Consider the following 15,992-nt stretch of genomic DNA (forward strand, 5'->3'; position numbering starts at 1 on the left):
AGGTCGTGTGCGCGCAGTCTGTACCTCGTCAAGGTGTTTCTTAGTTTAGGGTCGGATACTGTGCTCAGATAATGTGCTGTACTGTAGTGTCTGTTTAGGGCCAAATAACACTGCATTCACACTCACACATTCACACCTAGGGCAATTTTAGTATCCCCAGTTAACCTAACTGCATGTCTTTGAATTGCAGGAGAAAACGGGAGCACCTGGAGAAAACCTACACGGACACTGGGAGAACATGCAAACTTCACACAGAAAGAACCTGGATCGTTCCACCTGGGAATTGAACCCAGAACCTTCTCGCTGTGAGGTCCAAGCACAAAGCGCAAGTCCATACACAAAGAATATGTCAAACTTCACACAAACAGCAAAGTATAGGGTCAAACCCGAGACCCCTGAAGCAGTGTTGCACTAACACTACCTGCTGCACTACCATGTTGCCCAGATTGGCTTTTATTCTGTGTTTCTATTGCAGCACTTTCTCTGGATGCAGCTAGTTACAGTTTAAATTATACTTCAGCTTGAGATTTATTGATGGATGTGTAGTACTCAAGTATTTTGTCAGAATGTTATTTATAGCAGATGCCTTAAGCATCCCAGTCATTTTATCTGTAAATGGAGTGCGCCATGCAAGATTATACAACATGCTCTCAGACTAATGAAAGAGGAGGTAGGAAATAAACCAGCTGTAATCTTAAAAAAAAGTTGCATTTAAATTAACAACAGTTTAGAAATAATACCCTTAGCAGGAAAATGTTGCACACAGAGCCGAACTGTGCCGTTTATGTGCCCTGTGCATGTGGTTAGTTTTGATTTGTTTGAGATTCCATTTGTTTGTCTTTTCTGGTGTCCAATGTACTCTCAAATGTCTTTTCCAGCACCAAAGTTCTTCAACATGCATAGAACAATAGAATGATTGCCCATATACCCAGTAAACCTTTTAAAATGTGTTAACCTCATGTATGATGTTCTACAGTCCTACTGCTGAAAAGTTGTGTTTGTGATGGAAGGCCAAGAAAGATCAAGAGGAAACAGATTCACAGGAGCTCTTTGCAGTGTGCACTGTTATGGTAAGGGAAAATAATTCTGTTAGTTTTAAAAACTAATTTGCAAACAAATCATACCATACCTTACTATACTGTTACAAAACCACCAAAATCAGAGAATCCTCTTAAAAAGAAAGTAGTGTATTGCTTACATGAATTAGCTCTGGGTTTATTAGATAAGTTTACTCAATCAGATTAAAAAATATCAAACATTGCTGGGTCACATACACGGCTTGTGTTTATGACCTTTACAATCAGCATATATACATATACATACACACAGACACATACAGTGGTGTTCAAAAAAATAGCAGTCACACATCATTAACCTGATAAATCACTGTTTTTAGTAGAAAAGATATTTCTACATAGCAAATAATTTACTTGAAAGTGTAGTAGAGTAATGAAAACGAAACAAACCCAACAATTAACACATGCATGCCGCTAATTTTGAGTACTCGAAGCATTGATTGAAAGGGGCTTGTTCAAAATAATAGCAGTGAGGAGTTCAATTGGTGAAGTCATTCATTCTGCAGAAGAACGTGTGTCAATTTTGGGCCTTATTTAAGGTCGGAGAGTGGCAAATGTTGCACATGTTGGTCATAGCGCATTTCCTTCTGAAATACTGGGTAAAATGGGTTGTTCCAGACATTTTTCTGATGAACAGCGTACTTTGATTAAAAAGTTGATTGTAGAGGGAAAAACATACAGAGAAGTGCAGCAAATTATTGGCTGCTCAGGTAAAATGATCTCAAATGCTTTGAAGTGACAACCAAAACCTGAAAGACGCGGAAGGAAGCGTGGAACTACTGTTCGAATGGATCGAATAATAGCCAAAATAATCACCTCCAGAAAGATCAAGGAACATCTGAAGTTACCAGTGAGTACAGAAGATGATTAAGTGAAGCCGATTTACCAGCAAGAACTTCTTGCAAAGTCCCGTTGTTAAGAAAAAGACGTGTCCTGAATGGGTTCAAATTTGCCAAGAAACACATTGACTGGTCCGAAGAGAAATGGCTCAACATTTTGTGGACTGATAGAAGCAAAATTGTTCTTTTTGGGTCTAGTGGCCGTAGACAGTATGTCAGACGACCCCCGAACACTTAATTCAAGCCAAAGTACACTGTGAAGACAGTAAAGCATGGTGGTACAAAATGATGATATGGGGATGTTTTTCATGTCATGGTGTTACACCTATTTATCACATACGAGGGATCATGGATCAGTTTAAATATATCAGAATACTTGAGGAGATCATGTTGCCCTATGTCAAAAAAGAAATGTCCTTAAAATGGGTGTTTCAACATAACAATGACCCAAAACATCTTGGTTACAGACAAACAAGATTGAGGTAATAGAGTGGCCAGCCCAATCCCCTGACTTCAATCTCATAGAGAACTGGTGGGCTGAAATCTGAAACATGTTTTTTTGAGGCAAAATTGAACATTGCAGAAGAACTGTGGAATGTCGTCTAATCATCCTGGACTGGAATACCTGTTCAGAGGTGCCAGAGGTTGGTCAACTCCATGCAACACAGATCTCAGAAACAATTGTTATGCCACTAAATATTAGTTCAGTAATTCAAAAGTGAAACCTCAAACATTTTTTTTCAGTTTATACATACATTTTTTGAGTTTTTAAAGAAAAATGCTGGCACTGCTATTATTTTGAACAGCCTAAAATTCATTTTTCTTAACTTTCTGTAAAGGATTAACACAAACTGGCTAAATTTTGTTAATTGTTAATTGTAAATTTTGATTTATAATTTAAGGTGTAGTATTTTCAGTGCATTTGCATTCATGGAAATAAAAGTTATTATAATGATTTTGCGCTTTATTCACTTTTTAAAAATCACTGCTTTTTTTTTTGAACACCACTGTATATACTGTATATGTATGTGTGTGTGTGTGTGTGTGTATATATATAGAATACATAGGAATACATACACTGCTGCTTCTATTATTTTTATGCCAGATGCACAATTTGAACAATTCTATTTGAATACCATATATTGTATATATGCACATTGTACATTCGCTACATTCTACTTACTTTATTTGTATTTGTATTAGTTTTTCCTCTTTTGCTTGTTCAACTACTGGAGGCCAATAATTTCCCTCTGGATAAAGTGTCTGTCTGTCTATCTATCTGTCTGTCTGTCTGTGTTTATCTATCTGTGTCTATCTATCTATCTATCTATCTATCTATCTATCTATCTATCTATCTATCTATCTATCTATCTATCTATCTATCTATCTATCTATCCCTGATTGCAAAATGTATAAACATTATGTACATTGTTATATATAATATATGCATGCATACATCATCATTATAATTACCTTGGATTGGTGTTGCATAAACTACGATTCATATTCATATTCATTACACAACATGGTTTGGTTAGGTCTCTGTTACTTCCAGGACAAACAGTAACAAAGACAAACAGTGTCATTAACTCTAAGCACCGGTGTTACAAGTTTTGACACATTTAAAAGCTACAGTGCCAGTAGCTACCCTTGTGGAGAAACCTCCATCTGCTAAACATGATTGAGTATGTAGCAAGTGCTTTAAATCTAAAAATGTGATGAAGAATTACAGATTTGAAACTTATCATTTTAGTGGTGTATAGACAATTGCTCTTGATATGTCTTCCTGTGAGTGCATGTCTGAAGTGATGCCCTGTCCTGGATATTTTCCTGCCTTGCACCAGACCCATCATAGCCTGACCCAAAATGCCTTAAAAGAACACCTAAAGCATGCGCTGGAAGGCAAATGCTAGGGCCTGCTCCAAACTGACCAGGGCCCATGACCATGGAGGTTACTAAAGATAAATTATTACTTAATAAATATATTAATTATATTTACATATAGTAATATATTAATTTATTTACAACCTAAACATGTACTGTGTGTACAATGTGAAAAAGAAACAATATTTTAATAAAAATGTTTAGATTTTGTGGTAAAAATTATAAAAATCATATGAATATTAGGAAAAATATTCAAGCTCATTATAATTTAGCCATGTTTTTTTTTTAGGTAACATGCAGAAAAAACATTCCCATTATGGCATTACCCCCCTCTTGTGTTTCTGTGTTTAGAATAAAGAAGAATGTCTCCTTCTCTCCTCCCTGATCAGTCACCCCCTCAATACCCAGAGGCGCTTGCACCTCCCCCACTTTGTGCTAATGACAGGGCGTGCAAGCCGTCAGTGCTGAAAGAGGAAGCTGCATGAGGAGCAGGAGAAAAAGAGAGGGGTGAAGAGGAACATGGGGGAGTTCCAGCTTATAGTATTACCCCTCTCCTGTGGATTCCCTCCTCCTGTGTGCCAGTACTCGCACACACACACACCCACACACACACTATCATTGTCTCTCTCTCTCTCTCTCTCTCTCTCACACACACACACGTACACAGACAAGTGTGTTCAGCCAACTGTGCCAAGTCAAGTGTATTGTGGCACCACAAAAAAGAGTTCAGCAGCTCTGGGAAATGTCACTGTCTACTGTACAGACCTTTTAAAGAAGTCAGAGGTTCAATAAACTGTGTGCGTGTGTGGGTGCGTGTGTTTGTATGTTTTTTCTGTGTGGCAGTTAGTGCTAACTGATAACTGAAGCACCTGCAGCTGTGAGACCCAAAGGAAACAACCGGATTCAGTACGGTGGAAAAAACAGGAGAGAATAATACGTGTGCGTCTGAGTAAAGGCGGGGCAGTTTAGACGATTCACTTGTTATTGCTGTGATTACAATGCAGCTGTTTTAAGAAAGAACATAACAGCAGAATCAGACCAGAGCATTTGCACAAACACGCACACCAGCAGGACTGTGAGTGGGGGAGCGCAGTACTACTAAAGCCTGAGAAGGCCATTGATTTACATATTTTATTATTATAAGGTCTATGTGTTCTTGTGAGAGCGTCTATGGAGTGGCGCCCTGTCCTGGATGTTTTCTTGCCTTGCCCCAGACCCATTGTAACCCGGCACAGAATGTTTATTATTTATTTATTTATTAGGATTTTAATGTAATGTTTTACACACTTTGGTTACATGCATGAAAAAACAGTAGGTACTAGTTCATCAGTTCACAAGTTTATTGTCGAACACAGTCATGGACAATTTAGTATCTCCAATTCACCTCACTTGCATGTCTTTGGACTGTGGGAGGAAACCGGAGATCCTGGAGGAAACCCATGCAGACACGGGGAAAACATAGAAAGGACCCGGACCGCCCCACCTGGGCATTGAACCCAGGAGCTTCTTGCTGTGAGATGACAGTGCTACCCACTTTATTATAGTCCATTTTCTCTTAACAACAGCTTGTGATCTCTTCTTGCGGTCTCGAGATTAATGTTTATTTTCTTCAACAGGCATAATGCAATTTTACTCTGTGTCAGATATGTTAAATGAATTGATGAGGTGCAGATTTTGCTACTCTGACATTGCTGCATATAATGATGTTCCAGTTTAGAATAACCTACAACTTCGACAACGTTAGGTCAGCACAGGAGTGGAGCTAATAGAGTGGCTGCCTCACAATATAATAGGTCCTGGGGACTTTTTTAGTCCAACTTCAGTGTTTAGTCCTTGGCTGTGAGGGGCTGGGGTTTTGCGTGATGTCCCTATGACTTTATAGGAATTTTTGGGATCTATCTGTTTTTCCAACTCTGAAAAACATTAGGAATTTGAATTGGCTATGTTAAAAATTTCCCAAGGTAAAAAAAACAAACTATTAATTAAACTGTGTGAGAGTGTGCCACCCTGTGATGGATTATTGCCCTGTCTGGGGTTAGTTCCTGTTTGTCCAGTGTTTCTGGGTAGCACCGGACTCACAACAACCATGAACAGAATAAAGCGGTTAATTAAAATGAATAAATGAATGAATGCACATCCTGTAGCCATTGTCAGGGCAAAGGCGTTTGCAATCCAAAATTAATGATGTTCAAGTTGGTCCGATTGTTCTTTTTAATGATTTTTATTTATTTATTGAAGATAGCTTAAAAATCAATGGCCAGACACATTTTACAAGTATCGGTCCAGTTTTGCCTTATTTGCAGTTCAGTGTATTTATATTAAACACTTTTCAAAAAGTGAAAAGAAGGATTTTAAGTAAATATCTCTTAATGATTTGCATGTTTTGTGTTTATCCCCATCCCCATCCTCTGAGCACAGGTTAACAAAGGGACTGTTGTAATGTTGACTCTGTATTGGCCACACTATTTTATGTTATAAGTAAAGTTATAAAAAACAGGTTTGTAAGTTTGAACTTTGTTCCTTCTTTACTTCTTTAGATAAATAAAGTGTAACATTTGTAAATTGTGGAAATGGGTGATGTGCTCCGAGAACCTCCAGGTGCTGCGCTGTGTTGTTAATTCTCTGCTCACTTACACAGAGACTAAGATCAGGTTCTAAACAAGGATTAGCGTGATGGAAGATCAGGGCATTGCCACACGTACACACAGACCTGCACACAAATACACACCCACAGGATAAACAAACTGTGCTGCATGCAAAAGTGCAAGATAAGCAGGCTAGAATAAACAGAAACAGCAGGTGAACGTGGTGACTGCTTTTAAGTGAGAGTGAGGAAGACATCTGGCATTAACAGCAGTCGGTTCTCACAAGAGTAAGATCTTAATATGACCGTTTTATTGTACAAAGCTACGTTTAAATAGTTAAAGAGATAAATTGTAATACTGTAAAATATACATAATGATTTTAATGTATTTTAAAATTGAGCTTTAATTCTGTTAATTGACATTTATATTTTTGGAATCTAGAATGCAAAACAATATTGTCATTTCATTTTTATGTTTTATTACAGCTTTGTCCTGGTCAGGATTGCAGTGGGCCCAGATTCCCCAGAAATACTGGGTGCGATGCAGTAACACACCCCGGAGAGGACTGCAGTCTATTGCAGGGCTTTCCCATCCATCCCTTTCAAACATAGCCAATCATGTCTGTATGTAGACACCCACTAAAGAATTGAAACCCTGGATCCCAGTGGTAATGGGCTAGTGTAATTTAGTAATGCACCATACAAGCACCATGTAATTACATAAAGGAGGTATAGAATAATGTATAACACACACACACACACACACACACACACACACACACACACACACACACACACACACTTTTGTTCACATAATCCATCTTGTTTTAAAAACTAGGGTCAGAGCTCCAATAAAATTCATTCATGTATTCATTCATGTCTGTTTTACCACTGCTTTTTTAGATTCAGGGTCACAGTGGGTACAAATTACTGGGTGAAATGCAGGAAACACCCTGGACAGTTAGCCAGTCCATCACAAGGTATACACACACACACACACACACCTAGGACAGTTTTGTATCTCCATCTTACCTCACTTGCATGTCTTTGGACTGTGAGAGGAAAGGGAGGGAGAGCATGCAAACTCCACACAGACCTCTTCACTTGGGAACTGAACCCAGGTCTTACCCAGTGCTACCCATTTAGCCTCTATAACATGTAGCCTGAAAACACTATAGGTTTAACTAAGAAAATAGCCTGTATAACCCCATTCACTCACTCAAATTCAGGGGAAATTAATGCAGCCAGTCCATTTAGTAGGATGTTTCTGACAAGTGGAACGAAGCCAGAGTACATAGAGAAAACTCTCCAGACACGGGGAGGATATCAGTATCCAATCATTACTTTTATAAGCCAATATGCCAGAGTTCAGATTGGGGACATACCCAATAAATATCCTACAAAAATACATATTATAAATATAATAAATTGGAATAGGAAAGTCACATGGATCAAATGATACTTAAACTCAAAGAGGTTAAAGAGGACAAACTGTCTTAAAGCAAAGAGGTTTTAACAACATAACAGGCCATTTCAAACCCATTGTATATATACATATTGCCATGTAAATACTATATATTTTTTGATATCTTTATCTTGTGTTGTACCTTGTATTTTTATTTTAATATTGCTGCTGGTCTCACTAAGAGCTACCAAACAAGTGACAAAACTCAAATCTCTCTCCATCTCCCTAAAAGTAGCAGCTTGCTACAAGATCACCAATGATTGCCCTAATTTTGATGAACCACTTAGTCACATTATCATCTGCAGAAGTGCTATCTAGTGAAATCAGGCTAATTATGTAGATTATGCAAATTCTGGAGCTGTGTGGAAATGATTGCAACAAAAGAGAAGCACTCATCTGGAACAGTAAACACTGATAGTTAAATCTGATTCCAAGCCACAAATATTTCCTCTTTTGTTATGTACGCTATATGTCCAAAAGTATTTGGACACACGACCACAAGCTTGCTGAACATCAACATTTTAAAAACATATAGTATTAAATGTTAAAATAGAGAGACCTTTATGTAGTCTTTTCAGCTATAACAACAGATACTCTTCTGAGAAGGCTTTTCACAGATCTTTGAAATATGTCTATGGGAATTTGTGTCCATTCAATCAAAAGAGCATTTGTATAGCTGGGCACTAATGTTGGTCAAGAAAGCCTTAATTGATGTTTCAGTTTATTCCAAAGCTGTTTAGTGGGGCTAAGGTCGGGCTCTGTGAGAGTTCTCATTTTGGATCATAGTTGTAGAGAGCTGAGATAATTTCACGTGTTCACCTGGACTCTATTTCTCTGTAATTCTTACAATGCATGCTGTGCTGATGGTTTAAAACACATTCCTTAGAATATATTTACATTTCTTTATAGTCATGAAACATCCATAATGTAAATGAAGATGTAGCTAATAAAAAAATTAAAACTAGACTTTATACCTGGTTAATTTCTACTGAATCAGTTTATATGCTCTCTGACTATATGTATTTATTTAAATATATTATCATTAAAAATGTAGAAGTTTAATTTGACAGGTTAAGTAAAGACCAGCAGTTGTTTTACTACTTGGAGGTGAATTCAGAGAAAGCAGTGTAGTGTTTGAGTGTGTGGTGTCTTGGGATGGATTGATGACCTGTACCGGTATTCTTGCCTTGCACAGAATGTTCTTAGGTGGGTCAGGATCCACAAAAACCCTGATCAGGATGAAGCCAATGGATTAAAGATAAACTAATAAATGAAGGATTGTTTTATTGTTATCATGTCATATTTTAGTTATGTTTTTAATTTGTTGAAAAATCAACCAGTGCTAGAACGCCAACAGGGCCAATTAAGAATATATGAATAATAATGCATGGTCATTGCCACTGTCCAAGGTGTCATTATTGTTCAGTATTGGTGCAAAAGTTACCTTTCATTAATCATTTAAAATATTATTAATGAACACAAAAGTTAAAAAGATCACTAAGAAGAGTTTAATGATGCCACTAAAGTCTCTGGGCAATTAAACCTACTGGCACTATGCCTAACACACACACACAAACCTGCCTGTGTGAATTGAAAGAACTTTACTTAACAATCCCCATCTTTCACTGACTCCTGTGTGTGTGTGTGTGTGTGTGTGTCAGTGTGTGTGTGTGTGTGTGTATAGAATTTGGAGCATGCCCCCGAGGCCTCAACTCTGTTTAGAGGGCTTTAGAAGCCACAGAAGTGCTACTGATGTCTCTCCAGTGCTGTCGCAGTCTAGCACTTGGTTAAACACACCATCTCATCACTGCTATTGTCTGTTTCTCAGCGCAACAACACACACGGGTAAGTAGTGAGTGACGGCATTGTGGTGGAGGCTTCTGGTGCCGCAGTTAGGAGCACAGCTGGCGCTCTCTGTATTCACTGTCTTTCAGTTACAGACGTGGGCTCCCTGGTGCACCTGCAGGAGAAGGACCGTTTATAATAGCAGTCACTGCAGGGTGAAGCAAGCACCACAGACATCTGGGAGCACACACCGCACTTATTGGTACTCTCTGAACTTACACCAGCACACATACACAAAATGTATTTTTACATACTTGTTATACTTAATTGTTTGAGATCTTAATTTTTGAGAACCTGAAAAAACAAGAAATACAAATTTTACATAATCATTGTATTTATTAAAGAAAAAAGCTACCCTATGCCAACTGTCACTGTGTTAAAATGCCCCCTTAGTTACTCAGTCAGTTAGCCAAATGTATTTAAAATGGTACACTCCCAGGTTAATTACTGATCATCACTTGAATAAAACATTTCCAGTAATTTAAAGTACATTTACAGCATTTTAGAAGAAACTTCTTTTTTTTATGGGCAGACCCTTACCAAGCAAGCTGCAATGCACTCTGACACCTTTCAGTCATTGTCAGTTTGTTCTACGGCAGCTCTTTTGTGGGATCAGACTAGACGGGCTAGCCTTCAGTCGCCATCACTCCCCATTCACATCACTGAGCTTAAGGCACCTGTTGCCAGTTCACTGGTCTTCCTTTGGACCATTTTTGGTAGGCACTAAGCACTGCATGTCTGGATCAGCCCACAAGACTTGCTGTACTGGAGATGCTCTGACATAGACGTCTAGCCATCACAATCCGGCCCTTGTGAAAGTTGCTCAGATCCTTTTGCTTGAACATTTTTCCTGCTTCCAAAACATCAGATTTAGAAACTGACTGTTCACCTGTTGCATTTACATTTTCGGCATTTAGCAGATGCCTTTATAAAAGGTACTTACAGTGCTGTGACAGTATACAGTCTAAGCAATTTAGGGTAAAGGGTCTTGCTCAAGGACCCAACAGTGGCAACCTGGCAGTGGTGGAGCTTGAACCAGTGACCTTCTGATTACTAGTCAGTACCCTAACCACTAGGCTACCAATAGACTACAACTGCCCTACAACTCATGTGTACACACAAACTGGAAGCAGTACTCAGTACTGAACACCAGACACTAAAGCTGTAAATTATCAACACAACTAGCTGCCTAACAATGCCTTACCTAGTAAAATCTAAATCCATATTAAACCTTATCGTGTCAGTGTGTGTTTTGGTTCTCCAGTTTCTTTCCACCCCTCAAAAAACTTGCAGTAGCTGGATTGACTGCTTTAAACTGCCACAGGATATGAGTAAATAGTTAAGTGTGATACTTGTGTGATACTTGTGTGATTGACACTGGGTGTATTCTGCTTCATGCTCAGTATTAAACACTATACAGACTGCAAAAGAGATGCTACGTAAAGTAGACTATGAAGCATTCAAACCCCTGTACTGTATCTGTTATGACTTCTAAATTACACTGCAAGTCTCTGTATTGCATAACCCTTACACAATAAATCTGCCCAAATGTATTTATTTTAATCATCTCCCTTTTATTTCCTAATCATTTTTACCTTTTGTCATTTTTCTTGCTTATTTGCTGCCTCTCATTGGCATGGCCCCTAGTGTCATCCTTTTATCCCCTCTCCATTCATCGGTCCATCCTCTCTTCTTTTCCCTCTTTTTTAACCCCACTTAAGAAATCATAGAAAGACGAGTGTGTGTGTCTGACATGGTCACTGTAGCAACAGTGGCTACAAAGCAGTGTAAAGTGGGGTATTTTGCGTGTGAGCATGACTGAGGTGGAAGAGAATGAAGAGAACCAAAGGATGGCTGGCATCCCACTGTGAAGAAGAGTGGAGTGGGGTGAGGGGTGGGCACACACACACAAATGAACAAACAGTCTGTCTTTCACAAAGACACACACACAAAGCTACCTGCAATGAATATATTATCATGTCAGACACATCATTAGGATTTTAACATCCACAGGCTGCTTGTGCAAATTCCTTATTCAAACATTTATAGTAAAAAGCATGACTATGGTTAGATTAACCATATGGGCTATGTAGACTATGTTCATGTAGTGCAGGAGGCCTCACATCAACCAACCATTTAAAAATACATTAAATATTTTTGGCCCATTATTACACCCACATTTATCATGTTATCTCTCAAGTTGTGGGTTGGGGTGGGAGATTTAACGCCAAGTTTTAAGTGTTATTTGATTGTGTAATACATGAACATACAACATTCTTGAACTAATACCATCAAAAGCCATGAACTAATTATGTCACGTCAGACACACTTTGTTAATAACAATGATTTTGCTGTAGGCCTGTTTAAGTTTAATTTCACTTGTATTGTAATAATGCATTATAATACTGCACACACATACGCATGTTATTTGCAACTACAGGTAAGTGTGATGACGCAGCAGCTAGAATAAGGTCACATTTTTATGAAGCCTTTATTTATTCAATTTTGACCAGTAAAACTAAAAATAAAATCCAAAAGCCAGTTTCACAGTATGATACTGGTAACACTGGTGCCATAATAATACAATGTAATCATTAACAGCAATGTGTAATTTAAAGGCTGCCATAAAAAGTGACTCCTCCTGTGTCCACCAGCAAACTGACATGCAGTAAAATTAAAAGAACTGTTAATGTTTTTAGAAAGAGGAACCAATGTCATGTTAAAATGATTTCTGATATGTGTGTGTGTGTGTGTGTGTGTGTGTGTGTGTGTGTGTATGAGAGGCCGTGTAGGCCATAACTCTGAGATGAATTCTCTCACACACACTATCATACTCTCTCACACACACCATCATACTCTCTCACTTTTAAACACATCACTGTCACTGCTGGACTAAAAATAGTCCACCAACCAAAAATATCTAGCCAACAGCGCCCAGTGGTGTAGAAGGTCTAGAAGATGACCAACTCAAACAGCAGCAATAGATGAGCGATCGTCTCTGACTTTACATCTACAAGGTGGACCAACTAGGTGGAAGTGTCTAATAGAGTGGACAGTGAGTGGACATGGTATTTAAAAACTCCAGCATTGCTGCTGTGTCTGATCCACTCATACCAGCACAACACACACTAACACACCACCACCATGTCAGTGTCACTGCAGCGCTGAGAATCATCCACCACCCAAATAATACCTGTTCTGTGGTGGTCCTGTGGGGGTCCACCAAACAACAGGGTGAAAGCAGGCAAAAAAGTATGTAGAGAAACAGATGGACTACATTCAGTAATTGTAGAACTACAAAGTGCTTCTATATGGTAAGTGGAGCTGATAAAATGGACAGTGAGTGTAGAAACAAGGAGGTGGTTTTAATGTCAATCAAAAATATTTCAATGACATTACAATGCAATAAAAAAAGAAATTGCTCCTCTCTCTCACACTCTCTCTTTCTCTTTATATATATATATATATAGATAGATATATAGATAGATATATAGATAGATAGATAGATAGATAGATAGATAGATAGATAGATAGATAGATAGATAGATAGATAGATAGATAGATAGATAGATAGATAGATAGTTACATATAGGAGGGGTGTGTGGTGTGTGTGTGTGTGTGTGGTGTGACAGAGTGGCAGCAGCTCTGCAAGCACAGATGGTAATGTGATGTGTGGTAGTCTCTGCCTAGTTTATTAATAATGCTGATGAGGTCTGGACTGGCAGTTCTGTATCAACCACACACACGCACACACACAGATACGCACACACACAGATACGCACACACAGAGCCAGTGTAACATTCTGCCTCTGTATGGCATTTTTATCCAGTATTTTTTATCCAACTATGCATGTAACTGTAGAATGGCTAAACAATGTCAATAAGGGATTTTAGTCACAAAAGTATTAAGAGCATTAAACACATTAAAGTAGTTTAAAATGTACCCAGGTAAATGTCAGCATGTTTTTGCAAGATGGGAGAAAACCAGAATAACTGTAAACAATAACTAAAACTGAGGATCAAATATCAAAGGGCCCTGGAACTGTATAGCAACAACATCAGCTATTTTGACTTCATGCCACTATTTTGATTGCATAGACAATTTTTAATGTGATCACTAGATCCTTCACATAGATGGGGGCAATTTTGTGCTTACCAACTGAATCATTTTTGTCCCCCTAGTCTCATAAGTCCCCAAGCCAAGTGTGAAAAGGTTGAGATGGTGCAAAAAGATAAGAGTGCAGTGTGGGTCAGTGGTAACCGCAGTAGGTAATAGTACAACTGAGAAGACTAACTCAGTGCGTTCTCTTTGACACCTCTGATGGTTATAACAACAACCTAAAACATTTATGAGCATGAGATGTGTGCAGGCATGTAAAAATAAACTTTAACATTTCAGAAACTGACACATACTGACAGATGACAAATTGAAAGAAAAAAACAGAATAAATAAACAGAAAACCCATGTACAGATTTTTTAGATCAATATAGCGAGAGAAAATGATCTTTAGTGTTTGTTATTGGGGTGTGAGTGACAGGAGCTTTACTCACAACTCCTGTTTAACTGGCTAGTTTTTCAACTTGGTCAGCGTGTACAGTCAATGGTTATTACACCAAGAGAATGGTACAGGCCTCAGTAAGATATACACTGATCAGCCATAACATTAAAACCACCTCCTTGTTTCTACACACATTGTACATTTTATAGGCTTCACTTACCATATAGAAGCACTTTGTAGTTCTACAATTACTGACTGTTTCTCTGCATGCTTTGCTTCCCCTTTCATGCTGTTCTTCAATGGTCAGGACTCTCCCAGGACCACTACAGAGCAGGTATTATTTAGGTGGTGAATGATCTCATCACTGCAGTGACACTGACATGGTGGTGGTGTGTTAGTGTGTGTTGTGCTGGTATGAGTGGATAAGACACAGCAGCGCTGATGGAGTTTTTAAACACCTCAGCAATAATAGCAAACAGCAGCAATAGATGAGTGATCATCTCTGACTTTACATCTGCAATGTGGACCAACTAGATAAGAGTGTCTAATAGAGTGGACAGTGAGTGGACACAGTGTTTAGAAAACTCCAGCAGCGCTGCTGTGTCTGATCCACTCATACCAGCACAACACACACTAACACACCACCATGTCAGTGTCACTGCAGTGCTGAGAATGATTCACCACCTAAAAAATACCTGCTCTGTGGTGGTCCTGTGGGGCTCCTGACCATTGAAGAACAGGGTAAAAGCAGGCTAAAAAAGTATGTAGAGAAATAGACGGACTACGGTCAGTAATTGTAGAACTGCAAAGTGCTTCTATATGGTACGTGGAGCTGGAACAAGCAAACCATAGATCTGAATATTTCTTTAGAGAAAACACACACTCTGACCTTTCCACAACATTTACTGGTGTGAGATGTGTGACCCTCTGACCCTGTTAACCTGACACATCCCTTCAGCTCTTAAATAAAACACACTAAGCCTTCTTCTAGCTAATGACTTACACTAAACAGCAGAGATTATAGACCCGGTGCTCCTATTTCCAATTACCATGCTTAAATAGCAAGTCAAGCACAGAGTGAACAAATACAGCTGAGGGCACCGGTAAGGCGGGTATCTATATATATCACACAAACAGAATTGTTCCACCTACCTACACACATTCCCCCTTATTCTCTTTCATTCACTCTCTCAGAGTCTCTTTCACCCTGTCTCCCTGTTTCTCTCTCTCTTTCAACCCCACTTCCAACTGCAGCCCTGCTCCTGCCCTCCCTTTAACCTCCTCAATCACCACAGCTTTGCTCGAATTAACCTTCTAGCCCTGCCTAGCTGCCACTCGCCCCCCTGCACACACAGCGCACTCTCACATACACACACAAACCTCAGCAGACACAGCTTATTCCATCATACCTGACAGATAGTAGAGTGGAGGCTTTAGTCCAAACATGCTGGATGAAGATTCTTGAACTCAGAGACAGATGCTCTGTGGGGGGTACCTCGCTGCTCACAATGCAAAAGAAGATTCTGATGGGTTCACTCATTAGGATTTCAGGAAATCCATTGCCACTCTGTAGCTTTTCGAGAGAGATTCAAATCCAAGAATTAGATTAAGCTGGAAAGAGATAAGGTCAGGTCGTATAAACGAGCGCAAATTGTGTCATCCCGTCATCTCCAGCAGGAGCCGAGGTCCTCCCTGCTCTGTTCCTCTTTCTGCCTCTTTTCCCCTTTTCCTTCTTCTATTGCAGCATCCCACTCTGACTGAACAGAAGGAAGAGCACACTAAGCTTTCTCCAAACACTGA

At 39.0% G+C, this 15,992-nt stretch overlaps 1 protein-coding gene across 1 annotated transcript in view; it reads right to left on the reverse strand.

Moving 5' to 3' along the window:
- LOC134320335 (genetic suppressor element 1-like) overlaps nt 1-15,641 on the reverse strand; it is a 62,796-nt gene extending 47,155 nt beyond the window's left edge. The window contains exon 1 of the mRNA XM_063001689.1: nt 15,602-15,641. Coding sequence (XP_062857759.1) covers nt 15,602-15,638 — 37 coding nt within the window. The 5' untranslated portion in view covers nt 15,639-15,641. The remainder of the gene's footprint in view (nt 1-15,601) is intronic.
- Nucleotides 15,642-15,992: the final 351 nt, after the last annotated feature.

Source organism: Trichomycterus rosablanca, chromosome 1 (genome assembly GCF_030014385.1).
Source record: "Trichomycterus rosablanca isolate fTriRos1 chromosome 1, fTriRos1.hap1, whole genome shotgun sequence".
NCBI lineage: Eukaryota > Metazoa > Chordata > Actinopteri > Siluriformes > Trichomycteridae > Trichomycterus > Trichomycterus rosablanca.